A 27392-nucleotide genomic window follows, 5' to 3' on the forward strand; every position below is an offset into this window, starting at 1 on the left:
AGACAGCTTTTCCGAATGTGATCCTAGAGACATAGCCAGAGGAATTCATGAAAAGCCAAATCTGGCTACAAGAGTAGAACACAAATTCTAAAGAATAAAACAAAAGGAAAGTTAATTAGCTTTCAAAAATGAACAAAAACACAGGAATAACAGGACGGTCTCACTGACTGTTCCTATTATGCTTGTGATTTCGAAAAAAAAAAAGAACAATTGTCAGAGAATATTATAAATTACAAAAATACGTTTTTTTTTAACGTTTCTTTAGGACACAAGACTACGTTTTATAAGCAATTAATGCTCATTTTGTTGTAGAAGAGGTGTGGAAATTGTTTTTATTGTTAAAAGTGAGGCTGTATCATTTCTCTGCCAACTTCTCTGTAAAGTATAATAGATATATTATTATATTATATTATATATACCGGTATATTATATATTATATATTAGATTATGGCCCAAAATAAAAAATATTGTGTATTAAAAAAAAAAGAAAGATTACTTTAAAAAAGTGGATTCCATAATATGTATCTAATTTTGAGGGATGTTTAAAAAGTAGCTTTTTTGTTTCTTTTTATGTTTTAGCAAACAGTAAAAGGGCTATTCTAAAAAAAAATCTCCAATTCTACACGAACCCCAAAAGTTTTTAGATAGCAGGACCCTCCATAACATCCATCTCTGTTTGCTTGAATATAGAACTTTTTCTATAGAATCTGTTGGTCAAAAAAAAGGTAATTACAAAATAAGCCTTATCGTTGAAGAAAGCGACCCCTCCGTGGCCACTGTCTTCACAGCACTAAAAGGCGCGCCGTGCCTTTAAAAGACAGTACACTGGGGTATGACATCATATCCCGGCACTCTATGTCTTCTAAAATAATTTGGATGTTCACTTTCTGCCTAATATATCCCACCACCGACAGATCTCATATATAATATTATATATATAATATATTATATATATAATATATATAATATATTATACCTGTCAGTTGTCATGATATTGTGCCTGATCGGTGTATATTATATGGATAGTCTTCATCATAGTTTGAACACACAAATATGTTTTACAAGGTGACAAGTACCAAAAGTAACAAAACTGGCTTATTCACATAATTATATATATATATATTTTTTTTTTTTTGCTGTTTTAACAAACAAAAGCGTTAAAACAATAAATGATCATTTGTAATTATTACACAGAAACCTACCAGTGTCCTCACAGCTTTCATACTGCTGGTTCATCAGAACCATGCTAAGAATATCCGCTGGAAACCACATGAGCCGAAGACGAAGGACATTCACGCAATCAGCGTTCCGAGCACAGAATGCGCTGGCAAATAATTTCTTAAAGACTGGAATCGTAATTCATCATGGAATAGTCATTCGTTGGTAAACCCTCACCATGTAAGGAGTTAAATATCAAGGGACGGATTTGCGTGTATAATTATGCAGAAATACAGTTTTAGGAGAGAGACAGAAGCATTGATTTTTGTTTGCAAGAGTAACGGTTGAAGGACATAATTATTATTAGATGAGCGCCGGGCTTAGATGGTACATCGGTGACGTTCCTGAAGCACGGTTGTTTAATAAAGCAGCAAATGGGGAAAAGGGCCCCAGACACCCCGGGATGATATGTTCCAAAAGTCCCAAACATTCTAGACAACATTCACATCATGGAATTCCATTTTGGAATTTTCTGCAGTGTCCTTTTTCTTGGAATGAAGGCCTTTCCTGCCCCGACACGTTTCACAACATGAGCTGGAGGTATGGCGGCCTCTTTATATTCTTTATGAGCCAAGGAGGGGCTGCTTCAGGGCCTCTTTTCTTTAGAATGATGTCCACCGTGCCGTATCCTAATTCTATTCCTCACCTTCATAGTTTCAAGAGCCAGCGGCGCCCATTGACCGAGCGTCCGGAAACCAATCAGTAGATTGGAGTAGAGAACATATGACATAAACATAGGTACCAATATTAATCTTTTAATTGAATTTATAAATAATGCTTACGATTTCCAGGGATCGGGGCTATAAGAATTTGCCAGGCCCCTTTGCCTTTTAGAATTGTCTCTGTAAGGACTGAGAGAGGCGAAACGCTGAAATATGACATCATCAGTCAGCCCTCCACCTCACAGAGCAAACCAAGAATTCAGCGCACGCCCAGCAAATACCATTCAAAAAAAACACCTATATCAGGCATAAATATTGGGGATTCCGCTATAGAGCCCACCCCTACGGCAAAGTGACCCAAGTTCTTCGTTATTTTCCATTGCGCCTTAGATACGTGTTTTTGGAATGATGTTTGCTGGGTATTTGCTGAATTCTTGCTTTGTTTTGTGTATTTTTTGGTCTTTATTATTCTAGCGGCAGCCCCGGAATCTGAATGTGTATGCCCGTTATGCTTTTTAGGTCGCGCGCTCCTCTGTGTTGTATATACTCCGCTTCACCTGGAGAAACCATGAGCACGAGGGAGATCGGCAAGCTGCAGCACTGCAGGGCCCTTCACAATCTCCATAATCCCACTTCAACAGCCTTGAATAATTCTGGCTTCCAAAACATATTCTTGAACATTTGGCCATTAATATGCTTGAATGAGCTTCCCTGCTGTTAACGTCAAACATATCAATTTTAAGTTGCCAGGTTTAAATATTTTTAAACAAAATGCTCACGTCTGTTTTCCACCTGCGCTGGAAAATCATTTCACATCATAGTAGCATGATTGTTATAGAAGGGATATCCTGATTCGCAGGCTACCTATGGGGCTTTATGTAGTTACCGTCGGCACCTAGATGTCTTTGGATGAAAACATGTACTTAAAGCCACTTCCCCTGTGATATACACACCCCATCCACAGAACGCGTTGGGTAATGTCTAGCATGTCTTTATATCGGGGCCTATGGGAAGGTTCCCCCCAATGACCCCCCAGCCCTATCATACCTGCGCCGGCAATATATATATATTCTGCAGGGACCCTACCTGACCTATTTATCCATCCCGACCATAAGGGTGGTCCAGCGTGTGACACATGCAAGGACTCCCATATTGTTCTTCAGATGGCATAACACCCAACATTTGCAAGAAGTGTCCAGGACCAGAAGCAAGGCCACCATAACCAAACATGGCCACCATAACCCACTTCAGCTGCAGTGTGGAAGCTGGAAAAGTACAGATCTCCATGAATTTTACAGCTCCCTGTGCTTTTCAGGGAAGATCAGAGAATCTCCCCAACTTGTCTATAAAACATAGATGTTGATGGCGGATAAAAGCCATTGTGCTCATCTACACTTTCCTTTATGTCTATCCCATGCATGTTTAAATTCCATTACCGTATTAGCCTCTACCACGTCTGATGGGAGACTGTTCCATTTATCTACCAACCTCTCGGTAAAATAAAAGATATTGAGGCAGCTATCCTAAACAGTGCCCCGAAAATCTTTGCTGTCTTCTAAAAACCAGGACTGTTGGGCAGTATAAGAACTGGACCAGTTGGGTCTATGGGGCCACTAATGAGCCGCGTAAGCTGCCTATAGATACTATTCTCCCAGTGCCTTTATTGGTAAAAAAAAATCTATATTATTTTTATTGGCTGCATTAAGTAGGAGAAGTGCTTTTTTTTTGATGAATTTCGAAACAGAGGGTGTCTAAAAATCTCTGCATTTTTTTTAATATATCTCCCCCACGGCGCTACGTCTCGGAGTTGGGTGTTTTATTGTGTGAAAGAGCACTGACATTAGTGCAATGAAATAAAACCACATCAGTCATTGCTAAGTGAAGCCCCGCAGTGACACCGGTGAAAGGTAGTAATTTTGTCTGATTTCCCAGCAACAAGGCTGTGACACTGCAGAGGCCAGAAAAGACACACAAAAAGTACCGGCGTGATAGCAGATCTCACATTCTCTTTGGATGTTTTCCCGTTATTCTTAAATCTACCCTAAGCCTGTTTGATAAGAAACGGTAGAGGCTAATGCAGTAAGGGAATTTAAACATGCATGGGCCAGGCATATAGACCCTCAATCTAAGATGAAAATATAGGCAGACTAGACTAGTCTGATCTGCCGTCAAGTTCTTTGACAGATTGTTTTTGTCTTTCACAGTTTTTGCTACATTGTTATTCCAGGGGGCTATTTAGAATGACGTTAGCAAGGCCAAGGGCAACTCATTGAGCGGGCAGCAGGAGTAGACGCTGGTGCTTCTTCAAGCCAAATATGTCTTCGCTTCATTGCTGTATGAATATGATGTCACATCATGATGCAATACCCACAATTACCTCTAGAGGGCTCAAGAGGCAAACACCTGAAGAAGCCCAGATCTTTCACCTTGCTGGACCATCACTGTTCCCAGAGCATCACTACAGGGATACAACGTTCTTTCTGTAAATGCAATTCATTTCTACCTTTCGTTACCCAGGATCTGGCATCGGGGTTAATTTTCTAACCCAAAAAGGTGAAGTCCCATTGAAAAAGAAATATTTATGTATGGACATTAAATCCAGTCCTGTATACAGTGATACAGAAAAGAAAGAAAACCTGGTTTTATCTCATTTTATCTGCAGACCCGGAGGCGGCCATTGTTGTCGGTCATGTGATATTTTGGGTGACTTTTCCTGCCCAAACACCACACTGAGCTGATGCTTTATGGCAATGCTAATGAAGTCTATTTCCCCATAGACATTCATTAGTTAGATTTGTCGGGTCCATTAGATAGATTTGTCAGCCATTCTGTTGTTGACCCCAAGGCAGTATGATAAAGAGTCAAGGTGTGTGTCTAATAGATTGGGCTAAGACTGTGCAAAAACTAGAACACACAAAAAAATCATGTTTAATGTGCGAGCCCTTCTAATGGAAACTTGGTAGTTCAAGTGATTGATGCTGCTGGAAATGGCCACTGAGCAATAGCCTCCGACTGGCCCACTTTACCACGTTTGCTAGCAATGGTGCACGCCTATTAATGATTCTTTATTGTATCTTTTCATATACTTTATTCCAAAGTAAAGATTAATGTGTATAGTCATATAAATATATTGGGGGGGGGGGTACGCAGGGGGAAGATAGTCCTATAAATTATTCTGACAGATCTGCTAGAAAATGTATAAACTTTGAGGAAAGAAGCTTTTTAATCTTGCATCCGTTAAGTAGACCCTCTGGCACAAAATGCAGATGATCTGCGCTGTCTGACTTCTATGAGACTTGTTACTACCCTAAACCGTAAATTCGTAGCTGCCAACAGTCCCAAATTTGCTTGAACATTTCCAACAATCAGATTTGCCCAGTGGCCCCCGGAGAGAACAGGACACATATCGTGGTAATGGTCTACAGAGAAACAAGGCAGTAGCCTCAGTATGCCACTATATTGCGAGACAGTAAAAACATGCGACGCTGCAGACAGACTGCATAGCAGTGACGCTGCAGTCACCATATTTACCGAATTTAACTGCAGTGTCATGCTACACTATCAATCACGACGGGGTCACGTTACATGAGCGGTCAATGCAGTGTTATGCTATACAGCCGCCCGCTCCAATGTCACCCCAAATGACGACCGGTCACTGCAACATCCAACTCTGTTCCGCAATAAACTAGTTCCAATCATTCTGTGACTCGGTCATTCACATATCAGATACCATGAAGCTGCAGCAACATGTAGCGGGACACTGCAGTCAACATTGCGTGAAACAGCAGTGTCTGAGTGTAAAGCATGGCAGTGCAGTGTCTGATTGTATAGCATGGCACTGTAGTGTCTGATTGTATAGCATGGCACTGCAGTGTCTGATTGTATAGCATGGCACTGCAGTGTCTGATTGTATAGCATGGCACTGCAGTGTCTGATTGTATAGCATGGCACTGCAGTGTCTGATTGTATAGCATGGCACTGCAGTGTCTGATTGTATAGCATGGCACTGCAGTGTCTGATTGTATAGCATGGCACTGCAGTGTCTGATTGTATAGCATGGCACTGCAGTGTCTGATTGTATAGCATGGCACTGCAGTGTCTGATTGTATAGCGTGATACCGTAGCTACTGATTGTATAGCATGATACTGCAGAGACTGATCGTACAGCGTGATACCGTAGCTACTGATTGTATAGCATGGCACTGTAGTGATTGATCCGATAGCATTGTCTTGATCTTATATCACGATACTGCTGTGACTGATTGTATAGTAGGGTACTGCAGCGACCATAAAACAAGACACTGCAGTTACTGATCATATAGCATGACACTGCAGTGACTGATTGTATGGTGTGGTATTACAGTGATCGTATAACGTGACACTGCAGCAACTGATTGTATGGCACGACATTGCAGTGATCATGTATTGTGACATTGCAGTGACCAATTGTATACTGTAAAGGTGCTGCAACTGATCAGATAGCGTGACACTGCAGTGACTGATCATATGGTAGAACAAAGCCTAATTACAGTGTGTGATATAAAGCGTCAGGGTTATTTTTTGCAACTGTGAGATCCGTGTAAACAACAATGGCGGTGATGAACACTGATCACACTATGGCAGGGGTAGGCAACAACATTCTTTGTGAAGGACAATTGACTAAATGCCCCTTAAACAACTTCCACAAGCCTCTTCACTGACACTGGTCAGAGCCGTAGCTGGCTCCTTTTGCGCCCGAGGCAATTTTTTTACAGAGGCTATTTTATTTACACTGCCCTTACACACTTTACACACACCTGCCCATTAACCTGCATATACTCATACACTGCCTTTACACACACCTACCCATAAACATGCATATACACATACACTGCCCTTACACATGACTGCCCTACCCTACCTTTACACATACCTGCCCATAAACCCACATATACACATACACTGCCCTTACACACACACCTGCCCACATACAAGCTTACAAACACACATATATACACATATACTGCCCTTACATCCCTTTCTCCCCATCTCTTACCATTCTCATCTTCCATCCTCCACCTTCCATCCTCCATCCAATTTTTGGAGTGCGAGGTCTGTCACTCCAGGCCTCTGCTTTACTGCTCCCTCATCACTATGCGCCGGCTGTTGATGCAGAGCGCAGGGATGATGTCATATCCTGGCGCTCGCCAATTATTGCCTGCACGTAGTGATTAGGGCGCATGGAAGCCGAGGCCTCGAGCTCCCTAATGTTGGGCCGGTTAGAGGGAGATTGTGATCTCCCCAACCAGTCTTGCAGGCTGCAGCTGCTGATCAGGGTCTGTGCGCCCCCTTGCAGCTGCGCCAGAGGCTAGTGCCCCTCTCGCCTCACCCTTCCTACAGCCCTGGTGTCTGGTTATGGACACTTTGCCTAACCCTGCGCTATGGAACTATCGAACTTGTGACCTCTTCCTTTAGTCCCCTATTGCTGTGTGGACAATAAGCATCCTGTGAAAGGACAAAGAGTCTTTGGGTAAGTATAACTTATATATTCTTTAGCAAAACCACTGAGTATATTAAAAAGTATTCTAAACAATTTACCTTTTATTATGAGAAATAATCAATAATTTTCATAGATTTACAACTGCCATTCAGAATTGTATAAAAGAACTAAAGACAGCAACTTTAAATTACATATTATTTAAAATAATTATACATCTAACACTGACAAAATCCACTCAACATATAAAAAAGAAAGCCGCACAGAGGATGTAGCCTCTTGCACCATAATAGCGGAATTCTATAAATTAAGGTTAACGTCTAGACCATGCTCTATTGAAGCAGCTGCTGCAGTGTTCTTGAGAAGGAAACATCAACTGGACCTTGACTGGACCACCTTTTGGAAGGAAACCAAAACACAGAGGAACCAGTAAACCAGGGTCTGTTTTCAAGGATCATCGGGACAAACTTCTTCTCACTGGGAATAGAACATTCAGGCAACAAATACACAGAAAAGGCAATTGTGAGATCACCAGTCCTGCAAGCAACAGGCAATCAAGGTAGAGCAGCAGATGGAGAGAGGGGTCTTTTGGAATGAGCCTAGGCTGCTGACCTGTGTCCCAGAAGAAAATGAAGCCGTGACGGAGGTGCATTTTACACGAGGGTCAGCACATACAAGCAAAAATCACCGGAAGCAAGGAACTGTTAGTAAGGAACCAAGAGACTACATCTCCTGCTTCGGCTGGCTTTCAACCCAACTGGTGAAAGAAAATCAGAAGCAGTGAAGAAAGAAAAGACAGAAAAGAAAAAAAAAGTCAAATAGAAGGGGGCTTTTGGGAACTGCCCAACACATACAGGTGACATAACATAAAAAGACTTATGGCACAAGGATCAAGAAGAAAGGAGAGCAGAGAATGAAGGGGGGCTTTAGGAAGTAACCGGCCCCTTCCAGAGATTAATGAAAAGCCAGGAACCAAATTGTTTCTGTAGAACGGGAACACCGGACATGTAAGCAACCCAAAAAAAAGTGAATGTGGGGTACACTCTACGTAAATTAAAATGAAGCAGTGAAATAAAGGGCCATTTGGCAGAAAACTAGGTACTGCCACACTTAATCTGAGACATACGAGCAAGAAACAAAAAAAAAGTGGTAAATGAGAAAGGTCTTGGGACCATGGGACCCACTTCTGTTGACCAGGGACTCAACAACTGCAGGCGACAGTAACAACAAAAGAATTATATACACTGTATGTATGCTAGTAGAGACAATGCATTACACAGAAAAAAGTAAAACTGAACCACATTGCTTTATTGTGATAGTAATAGTGTGACTGGCGTGACATGAGTGATAACAGCAATACATACATTCAGCAAATACCCCTGTGGATTCTGTATGGATCTGGTAGAAGTATATTTTTCTGGATTAAGGAACACTTTCAGCACCGCGGTAGCAGACTGTGGAGATGCTGCTTAATGTATTTATTTCCATTTGTTTTAGAGGGATACGGCAAATAGGTTGGAGAATGTTATAGAATTTTTAAACTTAAAAAGAGCAGAATGGTAGACTACGTTACAGAGTCAGTCGCAACCTTTTTTTCTTAGATTCTTTTTAAAATTCCCAGGGGGCGGGTGCGCAGGCAGTGGGAGCGCATGCTCACGCAATGCATAAAGGCTTGGACCCTTCCGCAGCAAGGATGTCACTAGGTCACTGTGCAAATTTACTCGTGATAGAAATGCCATGCCCAAAAAATTTATTTTACATGACTGTTAAGTGGCAGCCAATGGCAGCATCCTCATAGGATACAAAATAAATTAGGAAACTTAATAACTTTATTTTTTTTTATCTCCATTTCTTTCCTCCACATAAATACGTCCCATGAGATATGACCTCATACTTTTATTCAGCTTTCCTCGAGGTCAGAAAACACTGTTTTCACTAGTCCTCATCCTTAGTTTCCTTGTCCTTAAGGCTTTTGGCCATAACCATACCTGGTGGAGGAGCGCCCCATTTTACAGCTCCCTAGGACAGCCTGGGGGAATCACATGCCCATGATCTCTGCTGCCCTCAAAACGGGCAACTATGTAGGAAATCACCCCAAAAAGATTACTGTTCCATGAAGAACATCACCTTCCCTTATATTTGTTGAACAGTTGCTCGTTGTCATCATTATGGCTCTGTGCTTAATGTTGCCACATAATCTGGAAAAAAAATTGCTAACTACATGATTGTTATTTTTAACCATGTACGACATATTTGCAGGCACAGCTAAGTGCCATCCCGAGGGCTGGGGGAGAATGTTAATTATTACTTATATCATGACATTCGAAAGGATTCTAAAGTAGTAGAAAAGCTTTCTGACTATACCTTTCCTCTGGGGGAAAATGACAAGGTGTCATTGAAGCCGGCATAGAGATAAAATAAATTACCGGTATAAACAAATTTGTCCTCTTTGTAGGCTGAACACCCACAGTTCTCTCTCCTATGTCACAGAATATATAGGCTCACAGCATTCCGGGATAGAACAGAAGGCAGTCTGGGCAGCATGCGCACACAGCGCCCAGTCAACCATATTGCGGAAAAGACTAATATTGGCAACTTTCATCTAAGTATAAGATTTTACATGTACGTCGGCCAGCGATATCCCTTACGTTCCTGCAGTGGACGTGTTTGTGGACGAGAGTTCACTTTAAGGCTGCACTGATAAAAAAGGCCATACGGAGTGATAAAGCAGTAAGGGTGACACGAGGCTCTTCATGTCAGCGGCTAAATACTATGTATGACGTGTTTTATTACAGAATAAACAGAGTAATAAGAGGTCACTCGGGGTAATGCAGAGGACTACAGCGTGTTAAGGAGCTATTGCTATAATATAGGGTTTCAGAAGCTTAATGTATCCCACTTTAATGCAATGTAACCCTGCACTCACTGAATTGCCGCTGCGGGGCACAAGGTGATGCGGAACACATTGGTCCAGAACACAGTGGCTGTGGGTAATATGAGGGGGAAATACACTCGGTGACAGTAAGTACACAAAGAGCAGGCACACAAGGGCCATAAGGTTAAATGCAATTGCAAAGTGTTATTAATTAATTATTACTCTTTAATCCAACTCCTGAACTTCACTAACCCCAAATCGACATCTCTGAAGGACCAACCCATCCCTTCTACTTGAGAACACTCTTGGAAGTCCCTCACCAGCTCAGACCTTAATGAGCCCCATTGTAACACATGGAGACTCTTGGAAGACCCTCACCAGCTCAGACATCCATGAGCCCCCATTGAGTTACATGAGTTGTGTAAACCAGGGAGCTAATTGTGCAATACAGAATTAACTCAACTAGCAGACAAAAGCGGGCGCTAAAAGATGCACAGCACTCCCCAACTATTTATTATTATTATTTAACCATTATTATTATTATTAAGTGAGTTATATTTGTGAAACCATTAAGCTGGGAGTTCTAGGATCTTGCTGAGCCGTAAAAGCTATAACCGGGTCGACAAAATTATTGTGTGCCATATCAGGTCTGTACCATGAGACAGCGCAAGATCTGATGCCCAGACTTTCCAATCCATGCCCAACACCCGATATCTCACTAAAATAAAAATTAGAAGGTGGACAGAAATCTCCATTGGAGGAAATCCTATTCCTATAATCTATTTTATTCTAGAGCCCCAGAAGATATTGGCCAATATACTTCCAACTAGAGCAGCCTGGTGTTGACAGAGGGGTTGACAGGACAGGGGTTATAGTATTACTGCTATTCCAGGAAGATAATGATAACAAACTCTTAAACTTATAAAGTTCTTCTTACCACCGGCCAAAACTTTTAAAGTGAATACCGTATGTGGCGATGTGTTCTGGAATTGTCATGTAAAGAGGCATCCAGAGCAGAGATGAAGGTGCCATTTCTGCCGCTACAGACGGAGCAAGTTTGGAGATGGGAGGGGGAGCGGATGATGACTGTTCTGGGAGATAACGGGACAGTCTGTAGCTGCAGATAGTGACAGAGATGCTCGAGATCTGACACCTGCAAGAGACTAAAAGGACTACAGAGCGAGTGGGAGAGAAAACACGCTGCAACGGGGCATACCGAGGGTCCCCCCAGTGTCACTATGCAGATTAAGGTGAGCCCATTCAATGACAAGAAAAGTTTTTAGGATTGTTGCCAGATTATTTTAGTATTGGGCAAGCAACTCATAGGATAGCACTAGAGCTGGGTGTACATACTATATATAAATATATGTTTATATATCGCATAGATAATGGTGCGGAGGGGCAGGGTGGATGAATAATGTGTAAGGGTGACGTCTAGAAGTCTAATGATTCTGCACTGCTGGCATACATTACAAGTAAAGGTGAAGACGGGCAATGTGTAAATATGACATCGTTTGGGCTGCTCTGTGTATGTTACACTATACCAGAATTACATAGGCTGGCACTGTGTATATATGGCAGGCTGGTATGTTACCGGCACTGGTGTATGTATACACACTGTATAATATATGACATATTGTACAAGAATTTGAGAGCCTGGCCATCTGCACTGTGAATAATTAAGCAGAATGTGCTTAAATACGCACTTTGCTTCGCCAGGTGTGACATTGCTTAGTGCAGTTTGAGAGGGCATGCTGGCATTCCCACACATATCATATGATACATAGTATATTACATTGTAGGGGGGAACATCGCTCGATTGTACATCTGAGGTCAACGGTAAAATAAGATGTTGGCACTAGCTGGGCTTACCGCTTTTCTATACATAACATATAGGATTGCCTTATCTAACAATATAAAGTGCAATGAAAATCAAGATTTGGAATGGATATGTGCTCAGTCACATGTGAGATCTGCTAATAATATATATATATATATATATATATAATTTATATATTATATATATAATGGTTCAGCCTATGCATACTAGAGCCATATGTGGGTATGGATGAGTTATAGGGCAGATTATAGTTAGATCTGTCCCATCTAAGATCTTGGTATACATATTAACTCTTGCAGTGTTATGTGCTATCTCCTCGCCCATGACTTATTGCTACTGCGTCTTTATCACATGTCAGCAGAGCTCTGGGGTGGGGTCAAGGGGCATGACACTGCATGTATGTGTCGCTGAGATAAATAACGAAAAATATGCATTTATGTATGTTATTCTTTCAAAAAATACTGCGTATAATATAATATATATATATATATATATATAATATATATATATATATATATAGATAGATAGATAGATAGATAGATAGATAGATAGAGAGAGAGAGAGAGAGAGAGAGTAGGGGTGATGGGTCGGAAGCTACAGGTATCTCCCTGGGTACAGCTCAGTGGCTTTCAAGTCTTATTCCTTGTTTGGTGGTAGGGGAGGATATACATACCTATTCTACTAAGAAAGAAATACAATTTAAATATACAAACTACAAACATCAGTAGATACACCTTGAGAATTCCAACGACCGAAAAAATCATTAAAAAAAAGAATTCAAGAAACTGTCATGACAAAAATTGACCTGACTGTTCATTTAGCAGAATGCGATATATAGGTTAAGATTGAATGGCAAAATAGACTTGTGTCCTTTCTTTAATATATATATATATATATATATATATATATACATATACATAAAGAGAGAGAATATATATATATATACACACACACAACTGTAGTGGCATGGTTTAGAATTCTAATACTATAATGTGATTTAGTAAAATGTTTTATTTTTATACACATTCATTTTGACAAATTGCTGATATTTTACACATTTACCGTATATGTTTTCACATAAAGCGACTGTTTTTTCCCAGTGCTTATTGTTTTATAACTCTGCGCAGACAACATCTCTCCTGTTGATTGATAACCATAGTTGTAAATGGAATTATTGGTATCATGAGTTCCCCATTAAACTCTAAATCTAGAGGATATCTGGGCTGGATTAATCTAGGTCACCTGGTAAATATGTGACAGATTGGATTCAAAACATAAAATTCTTAAGGAAAAAAAAACAAATAAAAGAATTACAGTGAATGACTTTGGGTAACATGGGAACTGGGTTAGTCTGAGACGTCCATAATAAAATAAAAACAAGAAAAGAAAAAAACTACAAAAGTATTTTCAGCTAAGTGTCTATTTTCTGGTCTAGAATAAATTCTCCTGGTTTTGGGAATATCTAACGGTCCCCGTGACTAGAGATAACACAAAACCCCATGATCTACGTCAGCATACATACTAACTGAAAAGAGATGGTAACTAGCAGGACAACGGAACCGCCATGCTTTACGTTATTGTTTTTGGATGGAAATGATGAAAAAGAGACGTTGCCCTACTATCCATGAGTTTTTGGACCCATGGAAATAGCCGGACACTCACGTTCCTATAGGATCATTTCTTGGACATGGTAGCATTCCAAAAAAGAGTGCTAGTAAAAACAAATGTTCCTTGTGCTTACTTTTCCCCCATACCCCTTGTGAATATATATGAAACATAGAAAGGTTGCCAGCAATGTATCTTACCTGCAGGCCGCTGAAAATCAATATGGTCAACCATATCTTTATGGAAGCAATAGTTTAGCCAGTACTTCCCCTGACAAACCCTAATAACGTGACCACAGTGACTCCATGGTCCACATGAGTTAGAAGATCTTATTTAAATAAACATCAAAGTGAGTCAGGTACATCTGCAGGACAACTTGACCTCTACCCACGTTAGAGGTGAACCATGTAGACCCCCAATGGGTGTTGGCCTGTGTTATCATATTTGGCTCTATTGAGGGATGCTGCCTAGCAGCAGATGAAATCCCTTCGGACCTTAACCGGCCCTTGGTCTTGGCTCATATTCAGGATAGCCTTTTGCCTATCATATGCGTGTTTAGACCTTGGTTTGTAGGCGGCTGCTTCTGCAATATACACATTCAGTGTCCTCTGCCAAATACCACTGGAACGTTATCTTTTATAGACAATAAAGATCCTCACCCCATCCTTTCCAACTATAAATAAGGGTAAAAACATTGAAGGACAATCTCCAGTAAGCAGTCCAGACGCCGGGAATCTGCGGTGGAGATACAGTAACAATTCCATGCATAGACAGTTTACTTTGAAGACCTCTATGTTGTTCGTATAACTGACCACGATTGATGGTACTGTAGGTAATAATATGGTATTTATTAAATCAGCTGACTCCTTATCACATGGAGGATAACTGCAGTCCTAGTTCTGGAGTTATTTTAGGAGTAACACAGATTTAAATGCTCCAGACAGCTCTGAGGTTCATTGCTGGGAGCTTCTGCGCTCAAAGCCTCAAATACGTGTCCTAAAAATCGCTCGGGTTGGATGCAGAATGAATTAAAGGTTTATCTATTACCATAAAGCTGCAGCTGAAATGCGTTTCGGGGTCTGGCCGGCAGCGCTGCGACAGCGCAAAATGGCTCGGAGGGCCAGAAATAAAGAGCGGATACAGAATGAAGAGCTGCAGGTTTGTAACATGGGATATTACACTAATATTAGAAATTGTTAATAGGGAATCATTATTTTTTTGTTTTTTTACATGAGATCCATAGGTCATGGGGTAAGGCTATGGGATGTGTAATTATGGAGGAGAGAAGAGAGACTTAAACACATAATCCAAAGCCATAATCTAAAACTAGAAGGTCAAAGGTTTAGATGTAATGTAAGGAAGTTGTACTTTACTGAAAGGGTGGTTGATACATGGAGCAGCTTCCCAGCAGGAGTTGTAACGTTAATATATGGGATAGGCAGGTGGCTATCCTGAATCTGAGACGGGACCAAGGACTGATGAAGGTCTCAGTCTTTACAGCAGGAAAAACAGGCAGACCGGACGGGCCAAATGGGTCTTATTTTCTGTTGTTCTTCAGCTGTTAATAAATTCAATGTAATCACTTGTCTAAAATTACCTAAAAAAGAAAAGTATCTTTTTAATATCTTTATGGTGGGGATACTGAAATAATGACTTCCAACCACCATAGTGATGCAACAAAAACCCTGCGTCCGACCTGCCCTGGTTATTATATTATTGGTATGTATAACGGCATAAATATATATATTCCTTTGTTCATCAATACTATATAATGTCATAGAAACGAGTAAGCTTGTCATATGTTCATGTGGCCCAGATGTTTAAAAAATGTATTTTCTAACCTCAAAAAAGGGAAGTACATTGCCATAGAGGAGTATTTCTGGGATATTCTATTTTCTGCCATTTTAAAGACTGGAAGGGGTACTTTCGGAAGGTTTATTAAATGCAAACATTTCCGCAGAGTGCCGGAATACTTTAAAGGCATACTGTATACTAGCTGCTGCGGGGTCTCTATGCGTGGGGCAGTTTTGCTGCTATAATGATGGTGTCAGGCATGTAATCTAACGGCTGCAGAGGAGTTTATGTGGTTGTCCTTCAGCTAAATGAAATTTGGCCGCCTGTAAGTGACGCCGCAGAGGAGGTATATCGAGTGCCATATGGCAAGCAAGCTATCACACTAACACTGCGTGCTTGGTATATATTATACTTGGTATATATTATACTTGGTGCATGTAGGACATCATCATACCTGGGAATTCTCAGGGATTTTTGCCCCGATCCCAGGGTCTCAGGGTGAAGGGGCAGATTCTCAGGATCACACAGTCTAGAACTGACTTCTCCCTCTTCTATGCTGCTGTGATCATATATAAGACTCGCTATTAGTGCGTTTGCTACCAGCATGCTATGATTGGTATCCCGGATTGAATGCAGGGGACTCAATTATGTGAATCTTTAAATAATGACAGGGTTTCTATAAGGGCTGATATAAGATACATTTGGTGAGTCACTGCATAGAATCGCCATGATTGGCTATTAAATGGTTAATTATTTCTAGAGTCTCAGGGTACGGACATCGTACACGCACATATCCCATGTCATACCCATTTGTTTATTGCATAGTAATTTTACCTGGTCGGGATTAATAAGCCTGAAGCTTTTTGCAGGATTTATAGTATAGCGCCAGGATGGGAAACGAAAGCCCCATGAATGAATATTATAGCAGTTATTCAGCAACTGAGAATTATAGTACACCATCAACTGGGGTTTTTACACTCCTCTAGGACAGGTTTAGTCCTAGTGATCTTAATACTGGATCCCACGGGGCTAGTAGAGCGTAAGCTCATGACAGCAGGGCCCTCTTTTCCCTCTGTACCAGTACGTGTTAATGTGTTTTATGTTATTTTAAATTGTCGTTTATTTTACCCAACTCCTTATTGTAACGTGATATGGAACCTGCTGGCGCTATATTAATATTTGTAATGAATCAGTTAGTATTGTCAGACCCCTTGAATATATGTATTGTAAGAAGCGCTGCGTAAATTGTTGGCGCTATATAAATAAAAGATAATAATAATAATAATAATGTATTCTTCAAAAATGCGTTTTACACTGTGCATGTTTCTCCACAAGGGGGCAGGCTTGTGCACTCAGGCCATAAAAGTCTCCTTATTACATCTCTTTGTACAGCACAAAGTATACAAGGCTTTCTCTCTCTAGTCTATAGATACACTAGATGCACAATATCTTTATGGCTGCGTATCTCCATAATGTCTCCGCGTATCTCCATAATGTCTCCGCGTATCTCCATAACGTCTCCGCGTATCTCCCTAATGTCTCCGCGTATCTCCCTAATGTCTCTGCCTATCTCTATAACGTCTCCGCGTATCTCCATAACGTCTCCGCGTATCTCCATAACGTCTCCGCGTATCTCCCTAACGTCTCCGCGTATCTCCCTAACGTCTCCGCGTATCTCCATAAAGTCTCCGCGTATCTCCATAACGTCTCCGCGTATCTCCCTAATGTCTCCGCGTATCTCCATAATGTCTCCGCGTATCTCCATAACGTCTCCGCGTATCTCCATAATGTCTCCGCGTATCTCCCTAATGTCTCCGCGTATCTCCATAACGTCTCCGCGTATCTCCATAATGTCTCTGCGTATCTCCATAAAGTCTCCGCGTATCTCCATAACGTCTCCGCCTATCTCCATAATGTCTCCGCGTATCTCCATAACGTCTCTGCGTATCTCCATAATGTCTCCGCGTATCTCCCTAATGTCTCCGGATATCTCCATAAAGTCTCCGCGTATCTCCATAACGTCTCCGCGTATCTCCATAACGTCTCCGCGTATCTCCATAACGTCTCCGAGTATCTCGCTAATGTCTCCGCGTATCTCCATAACGTCTCCGCGTATCTCCATAACGTCTCCGCGTATCTCCATAACGTCTCCGCGTATCTCCATAACGTCTCCGCGCAGAGGCTGCCGATTCATTAATATTCATTTCCTCTGCCTAGTTAGACATTTTGATACATTTCATTTTAAATGTGAGAACTCAGCCTTGTTAAGCACGGCAATACAATCTGTTTCAACATTATTCTGGGCCCAGTGACAAATGCCCCCCCAAAAAACAAGCCACGTTTAATAAGAATTAAAAAAAAAACCCTTTATTTGATAATGTTATCGGCTGCTTCTCCCGCACGTGGGGACATATGGCGACGCTTATGAGCTTTAATTTAAACAAAGTCATCATAACAAATAGAGTTCTAACCCCAACAGATGCAGGCCTTCCCCGCTCGGAGTCAAGAAAGCAGACTAGAGGAGCTCTAAACACTAGAGCTGTGTGCTGGTTTAATTTTACAAAATAAAAACATTAATATAATGTAGTATATGAAATTGTACTCTGCGGGATAATGCATATCACTTCTACCCACCTCCCAACATGTTAAATGACCAAAAAGGGTGGGTGCGGCTTTACCCCCTTTACCCCAACTTTTTATGTAATTTTGTGACCTATTAACCCCTTCACACCTTCATGATGTTGCATGCCAATAGTTCCCGTGCTCAAGCAATCATGTAAACAAGAGGCTTCCTATATGTAAAAAAAAAGGGAAAGTAAAACAAAAAAATTAAATAATAAAAAAGAGCACTAAACACATAAATTGTATAAACATGTCACAAATAAATAGTCGGGTTACCTTTCGTGGCCCACAACTCCCATCACCCTCAGCCAAGCTGATGATGTGAGTGATAGACATTGTAGTCTGCACAAGCAGCTGCACCGTAAAAGCAAAAAGCTGTATACGTTGTGAAAATGTGTCTTTTTTTTTTTAATCTAAACTATGTTTCTTTAGTATGTATACCATAATGTATAGTAATTTGCCACTTTTGCCACGGATCTCAGCTCCCCGTATGTAAAATATTTCAAAACAAATATCTGCTAAACAATTGCAAAAACACAAGCCATGAGTACGTTTAATCAATAACTAAACACAAGGATACTATGGCGTTTCCCGTTTAACACTTTCACTGCTAACAACACAATTGTAAAAAAAAAAGTTCTATGAATATTTATTTTTTGGTAAAAAATGGACTGATGAGCTTTTGGGGAGCTTGGCTCCCATCACCCTCAGGCAGTATAATGATGACAGTGGTTCGAGTAGCCGGCAAAAGTGTCTGTATTGTACTTGTGACATTTATATTTTCTACTTACTAACTTTCTTAATTCTTACTAAGTGTATTATCATGCTCCTGAAACAGTGCTCTTACATCAGTAAGTGTATTATCACAGTGCGATTATATCACTAAGTGTATTATTACACTGCGATTACATCACTAAGTGTATTATTACACTGCGATTACATCCCTAAGTGTATTATTATGCAGATGATACAGTGCGATTACATCACTAAGTGTAATATTATACTGCTGATGCAGTGTGATTACATCACTAAGAGTGGTATTACACCACTCATACAATATGATCACTTCACTAAGTGAATTATTACCCCACTGATATAGTGTGATATCACACGTACGTGTATGAGTATACTGCTGGTAAAAGTCTGAATGATCATCGCTGCCGACATGCTTTGTGAATGGATTCATTTTTCTATTATGCTGGTGATGTCATATAGTGTACCATTATGGTATTATCTATGGCAGTATGTTATTAGTTCTGACTGTTAATAATACTTATTACACCATTTGTGATGTTTCTTTGTTAATTATTATATTTCTGGGATATTAGCCGGGTAAGGGAAATTTCCCCTTTTGCAGTGATATATGGTTATTTATCATTCCCCAGTCCCTTTCGCGTGTGTAGCCGTGTCATATGTGCAAATGGCATGTCTTTATGTCTAAATCCTATTTAAATAAACAGGTTACGGTCAAACCTGTTACTGCCCAGGGGGATGATAGCCTCTCAACGGTAATAATATGGCTCTGCCGTCCGGGTGCTATAATCCTGCTCTGTGTATTTCAGACTCATGCTGAACGTCCTACCATTGAAGGGGTTAAAGGGCTCCCGGTAAGACACCAACCCATGTCCCCGGTGATGAAGCCCTGGGCACAGCGCCTGATATCTAAGAACGGGAAAGAGAGAGAGGATGGGGGGGAAAGAGAGCGGAGGGGGAGGTACGCAGTTTTGCGAGACAGAGAGGGAGGGGGGGTGCTGTCTGTATGCAGCAGAATGGCAGAGCGGGCAGGCAGGCACCGGGGACGGCCTGTGAGTATCAAGAGGGAGCGTTGGGGGGTGAGATACGGTGGGTTGGGGGGGTTGAGGCGGGGTGGGTTGCCTTATACCTCCGCCTTCGCTCTGTGGGCTCCTGGGAGTTTATTTCTGACCAGGCTGTTAGACACCTGCTACGCTATGTCCGAGCCTGCTAGACAGAGTAAGGGGCAGCCGTGGCAGAGTCTCCAAGCAGTGCCTCCTGCCCCCCCCCCCTTTGCCCCATGACCCTGTATGGCTCAAATCTAATCACAGGCCACTGACACCTTACCGTGTCCTGTGACACACACACGCTTACACCAGGCACCGCCGTCCACACCCATGCTGTAATTACCCCCGCACGCTCCCTACACCTCTTCCATGAACACAGATGCGAAAACATATGCACCGGATGAACCCCGCTCTCTCCTGCCTGCGCCAGAAATATTATATACTTTATATTCCAGACACGCCAGCGCTGGGATGCGTTACATATAGAAAGTTGGACTTCAGATCTGAGGCAGACAGTCTGCATCACAGCGGCGATAGAAGTACTGCAGCTCCTATCACTCTCAGACAAATTCTTCATCGCAGTAGTTCGCTTCCATCCATTCCTGGCCCTTGGTCACTGCATTTACTCACACCTTAATTATTTGATGTACTTTGTGTAGTCAGTAGAGTCCTTAGTTAAAGTTGATACATTTTACTTGGCATACAGAAGAAGAGCTTACAGTCTATTGCTTGTTTCGCTCTGAAGAAGAGACCTCCGAGGTCCAAAAAGCTCATGGAAGTTGCGTCTTTTTCTGTGTTGGCCCGATGAAAAGTATCAACTTCAACTAAAGTCTCCCTTTCTCGCAGGTCTAATATGGCCATATACGTTTGGATTCCACGGGCAATAGTTTGTTAAACCACTTTGTGTAACATTTTGTTCGTCGTACGTAATCAGCGTTAAGTCACACGCTACCCAATTACCCCATGGCTAGAGAAGTTCGTTAATTTAACGATCCGAGCCATGCGGGACAGTTGACAATTTTTATATATATATATATATATATGTAGTTTATTTCAAAAGTTTGGGGTCAATGAGCTGTTTTCATGAACAAGGACATTTCTGGCTGTAACATAATTGCTAAGGGGTTTTCTAATTAGCCTTTTAAACTTAAGCTTGGATCAGCGAACACAACGTGCCATTGGAACACAGGAGTGATGGAAGTGATAAAGGGCCATTGGAACACAGGAGTGATGGAAGTGATAAAGGGCCATTGGAACACAGGAGTGATGGAAGTGATAAAGGGCCATTGGAACACAGGAGTGATGGAAGTGATAAAGGGCCATTGGAACACAGGAGTGATGGAAGTGATAAAGTGCCATTGGAACACAGGAGTGATGGGAGTGATAAAGGGCCATTGGAACACAGGAGTGATGGGAGTGATAAAGTGCCATTGGAACACAGGAGTGATGGGAGTGATAAAGGAGTGATGGGAGTGATAAAGGGCCTCTGTACGCCTATGAAGAGAGTCCATTAAAAATCAGCCGTTTCCAGCTACAATAGTCATTTACAACATTAACCCCGTCTGTGCTGGATTTCTCATATATTTCATGTTATTTTCATGGACAAAATCAGCTTTTCTTTCAAAAACAAGGACATTTGCAAGTGACCCCAAACCTTTGAACTGTAGTGTGTACATTATACGGTATATATATCTATGTGTGTATATGTATATATTCATATATATATATATATATATATATACGGTGTATATATAACCACTTAAGTGCTATAAGGGTGTTCGCAGTGAATTGCACACATTCGTTCTGCTTCCCAAATGCACGGTAAAATGATCGAGGGAGTAGCTTTGATGACTCTGGTGTAAGATGATCGAAGTGCCAGGATCTGGTGGTACTGAACAGGGCTCCATAACTGCACGGGTTCCCTTTGTCTGTAGAATGGTCTGTTTTTTTTCCCTCCCCTTAAGGAAAGATGACAGATACCTCCTAATTACCCCTGAAATCGATAACTAGGACCTTCCAGCTAATGGTTATTTAAAGCAGAGAAGCGGATCGTCATACGTACTAAAAGGAGACAATCGGTTTACAGCCACATTCGATCCAGAGTGAGACAGACATCGGCACCCGTGGGACAGGGCGGAGGGGGCTGCGTTCTATCACGCCAAGAACTCTACTGACAGATACAATGTATTCACAGTATATACAGTATATCCAGCCTGATAATATACAGATGATGAGAAGATGTATAGACGTTTTTCTGCTCATTAACGAGAAGGTTGCCCCTTCCATTCACTGGAACACTCAGAGCTTTAAGCATCTCTGCTGTCGCCATAGCGACGTAAACAATTACACCAAGAAACGGTCCGATCACTACATTTGAGAGCGATTTTACTAGCGTAATATGTCGATTCATATTGTGATTTTTTATTTTTTTTTAAAAGGGGGTTTTAGCAGACAGTCTGTAAACGGGGTATCTGGAGACAGACTGTCAGCATCTCTCCAAACAACCGTAGACTAGAAGCGGAGGTAACGCTGTTGATTGTTGCCGGCTGATTTCAAGTAATCTGTGTATGAATAAACATACAGACTCCCAAAGATGCAAATTGGCTGCTAGGATGATGAGTTATGAGGCTGCATGATATAGTAATTACAAGAGCAGTCGCTCATTTCGTACCCAAGATTTATTGATCTGAAAGCCTCTGACTCATCTTCAATAGAAAATCACGGCACTCGAGATCTGATTGCACAGTGAGATTTATTGGGTGCAGCTCTGGAGGTAAGATGTGTTAATACAGGTTATTGGGTTAGTTTCATCCAAAAATGCAATTATATTTATTATTATTTTTTATTGTTTTATATAGCGCCATCAAATTCCGTAGCGCTGTACAATGGGTGGACAGGACATAACAAGTAGTATGTAACATAACAAATTGACTAACAGAGACAACAGGTGAGGAGGGCCCTGTTCAAGCGAGCTTACAGTCCAGAGGTGTATGTATATATATATATATATATATATATATATATATATATATATATATATATATATATATATATATATATATATATATATATATATATACTGAAGGTAACAGAGTGGCTAGAGGAGGGCTGGCTGGGGAGGAAATTGCCCCCTGGCTGCTCTGGTTTCATTGTTTTGATGTGTGTTTTGCTTGCAGTTCCACACACGGCCACCAGGGGTTGTAGAGTTAGGAAGCATTACATGATAACTGGTTCCTTTATGTGCTCACTATATAGGTTTTCCCATGCATTCCCTTTGTGTAAATGTGTTTTGGACAGTACTGGCTGGTGTATATTATTTATGATGTCTGGCAAATGTGCTTTAGGCCGCTTAATCACTGGGCCACTAGGCCGGACTTGCCCCTGGGCCAAATATCACAATCTCTGAGGACGCCTGTATTAAACAGAATGTTGATGACATGCTTATGGTACAAAAGCAGACAAATTGTTTGCAAAGTCCTAAAAAGCAGGCATTTTGGTATACATATGGAGGCATTGGCTCTGTTATTCTGCTTCCTTGGTGAGGCTGAGGTCACAGGTATGATGTCATATTCCAATGTCCTCATTCACACCTGCAGGAAGCAGGAGAGGTCTGGCAACTATCCGTAAGTGGGTCAAGCATATAAAAATCACCCAACACACAGTATTCACAAATATATACAGTATACAGTATACACAAATTTGCTTGGCCAACAACGGTCTAAATAACCACTGCCCAGCCCTGTCTAACACGGGCTCCAGAGAAAGCCCATAAATACATCGCAGAACGGAGCCAGTCAGGGTGTACTGTATATACTGCCTGAGGCTATTTGTAGATTGCAAGTAAAAAAAAAAGGCATTAGAAAAATGGTTCAGGTAATAGCCCCAAATTGTTAATAATTCGGATATACTCACCCGCTGGTGATCAGTAACAGCTGGGCTTTAAAGCTACCACGGTGGTCTTCTCACCAAAATACAAAGGGAAGAAATGAAATTACAGGATAATCAATGACACACGATGACATCACAAGGATGCGTCTCCATGTGAATTATACTACCTTGTGGACCAAGAACCATGACCATTTGAAGATACACTTATTTGTGTCACCTGCATTCAAGCAGGGATATCAACCATACTATACTGGTAGCAAGAATATCAGTTGGAAGTCTTTGATATGATCACAGCCATGTAGAATACCCTCTGACGCTAATACCTCCTGAATTCTTTTGTAGGCTGATGCAGCGACGAGCTTCCTGCGAGCGGCCCGGGCTGGGAACCTGGACAAAGCGCTAGAGCACCTGAGGAATGGAGTGGATATAAACACGTGCAACCAGGTGAGAGCGGCTCCCATCCATCCATACATCTCCCCTATACCAGAACCAGCAATGTGACACTGACCCACCCGGCATATACCCTGCACTGTGACACTGACTCACCCGGCATATACCCCGCACTGTGACACTGACCCACCCGGCATATACCCTGCACTGTGACACTGACCCACCCGGCATATACCCCGCACTGTGACACTGACCCACCCGGCATATACCCTGCACTGTGACACTGACCCACCCGGCATATACCCCGCACTGTGACACTGACCCACCCGGCATATACCCTGCACTGTGACACTGACCCACCCGGTATATACTCTGCACTGTGACACTGACTCACTCGGCATATACCCCGCACTGTGACACTGACTCACCCGGCATATACCCCGCACTGTGACACTGACCCACCCCACATATACTCTGCACTGTGACACTGACTCACCCAGCATATACCCGGCACTGTGACACTGACGCACCCGGCATATACTCTGCACTGTGACACTGACTCACTCGGCATATACCCCGCACTGTGACACTGACTCACCCGGCATATACCCCGCACTGTGACACTGACCCACCCCGCATATACTCTGCACTGTGACACTGACTCACTCGGCATATACTCTGCACTGTGACACTGACTCACCCGGCATATACCCCGCACTGTGACACTGACTCACCCGGCATATACCCCGCACTGTGACACTGACTCACCCGGCATATACCCCGCACTGTGACACTGACCCACCCGGCATATACTCTGCACTGTGACACTGACTCACTCGGCATATACCCCGCACTGTGACACTGACTCACCCGGCATATACCCCGCACTGTGACACTGACCCACCCCGCATATACTCTGCACTGTGACACTGACTCACTCGGAATATACCCCGCACTGTGACACTGACTCACCCGGCATATACCCCGCACTGTGACACTGACCCACCCCGCATATACTCTGCACTGTGACACTGACTCACCCGGCATATACCCGGCACTGTGACACTGACGCACCCGGCATATACTCTGCACTGTGACACTGACCCACCCGGCATATACTCTGCACTGTGACACTGACCCACCCGGCATATACTCTGCACTGTGACACTGACCCACCCGGCATATACCCCGCACTGTAACACTGACCCACCCGGCATATACCCTGCACTGTGACACTGACCCACCCGGCATATACTCTGCACTGTGACACTGACCCACCCGGCATATACTCTGCACTGTGACACTGACCCACCCGGCATATACTCTGCACTGTGACACTGACCCACCCGGCATATACCCTGCACTGTGACACTGACCCACCCGGCATATACCCTGCACTGTGACACTGACCCACCCGGCATATACCCCGCACTGTGACACTGACCCACCCGGCATATACCCTGCACTGTGACACTGACCACATTGACATTGTATATTACTTGACATCATTTAATAATTTTAAAATGTCATCTAACTAATCGATAGAGCAGAAATAGCGGCCTACAGTATGTTGTGTAAATATTTTTTTTAAACTGTTTCCAATAACAAATTTGCACATTTTCTTTTTCTTTTTATTATGAGAACACTGATTCCCGGAATGGACCTGTCTCCTTTTTTTTCTCTTTTGGTTGTTCATTTTTCATATGAATTAAATATGTACCTAGAGTGTTAAAACCATTATAGATGGAAAAAACTACTGGTTTTAAAATCATCTATGATCCGTCTATATGCTAATTAAATGTAAAAACAGCATTATGAGTTTTTGTGAGGCTTTGTTGATTAGAGTCTTCAGCCATTTAAAAAACAAAGATCTGCAAACAGAATACCAACATGTTTGGCAATATTTCTCATGTTTTTTTGAGACACAGATTTTGCTCTGATGCTTTGGCCCCCACATACATGACCTGTTCTCTGCCTTAATCCATTCGTTTACAAAGCCACCTGCCAGCATGCAGGGCTCTAACACTGGCCATTTATCAGGTTCAGCCGGCACCTTTGGGTCCTCTGGAGGATATCGGGCCTGTGGGAAAGGTCCAGCCTCATATGTCCTGTGATCCTGAGGGGGAGATATGTGGTCAGACCTGTCCCACAGGTCGTGTATTCTACCCTGACCTCACCGTGCCTCCTGACCTCTCATGAAGGCCCATAAACCTCTATGTATCTTCTGACCGGTCATCCGACCCCTTGACCCTACTGTGTCTTCTGACCATTTGTATTAACCATGCTTTAACTGTTGGTTTCCCTTTTCTCATTGGTCCTCAACAAATGTCTCCCAGTTGAATGTCTACTGTATCTTCTTAGCTATAGTTTAGTTAGTTATCGCTAACCTCATTGGGCCTTGAGACCTTTCACCTTCATGATGATAACCTCAGTAGACATCTAGTTTTCCAAGAACCAAGTTCCAAGTATTCATGCAGATTCGATAACATTAGAGGGAAGCTGCTACTATTTAAGCAGATAAAGCAGCTGTTTAGGGCCCACATAGGTCTAAGGGCCCCCCGCAGATGAAGTTGGAAGGGTGAGGTTCATCTTAAATACAGCTCCACCAATGAAGAATGCAAGTACTTACTTTACTATATCATATTCTTTACCAGTAAGGAAAATAAATCATGCTTGTCTTTGTAAGAAGTTGCAGCTCCAGGGTTGCAGTGCACCACATGTTTATACTGTGTGTCCGCACTGGTAAGCAGGATAAATGGTTGGCCGAAGGCATCTCTTGCAATCCAAGAAGCTGCGAAAGAGAACAAATACATGGGAGGATTCTGATAATTCCCTTTGTTTAGTAATTTAAAGGTCATACAACTCTCGTAGCTAAAGTGTCCCCTTAAATTGATGTCACTATAATGTATCTTGCAGTAACATACTTCTTACATCATAAGTATTATGTCTTTTTGTTTATATATAACTATCAATTACCCGCTTTCATCCATTGTCAATTTTATTTGGCCCTCCACCTCCTACATGGGCCAACAGAAGGATTCCATTGCAGCCTTCAATATGGAATCACGGTACATGGCGGAGAAACTGCGTGATATATTCTCACTAAAGCTGAAAAACAAAAATGGGAGCAACATTAAACCAGAACATAGAACAAAAATAACATTAAGCGGTTTGCAGGGCCGTATTCTAGAATGGTTTTATGTCAGACCTGACCTTTCCCCTT

General features: G+C 42.0%; 1 protein-coding gene across 1 annotated transcript in view; it reads left to right on the forward strand.

Annotated features, from left to right (window-relative positions):
- The window catches only part of LOC149277569 (uncharacterized), a 73510-nt gene that overhangs the window by 7785 nt on the left and 38333 nt on the right, over positions 1 to 27392 (forward strand). The window contains exon 2 of the mRNA XM_089502714.1: positions 24122 to 24223. Within this exon, the coding sequence (XP_089358840.1) occupies positions 24122 to 24223 (102 nt within the window). The remainder of the gene's footprint in view (positions 1 to 24121; positions 24224 to 27392) is intronic.

The sequence above is a fragment of the Sceloporus occidentalis genome, unplaced genomic scaffold (genome assembly GCF_023333645.1).
Source record: "Sceloporus occidentalis isolate IW3139 unplaced genomic scaffold, rSceOcc1.0.p SCAF_209, whole genome shotgun sequence".
Lineage (NCBI taxonomy): Eukaryota > Metazoa > Chordata > Lepidosauria > Squamata > Phrynosomatidae > Sceloporus > Sceloporus occidentalis.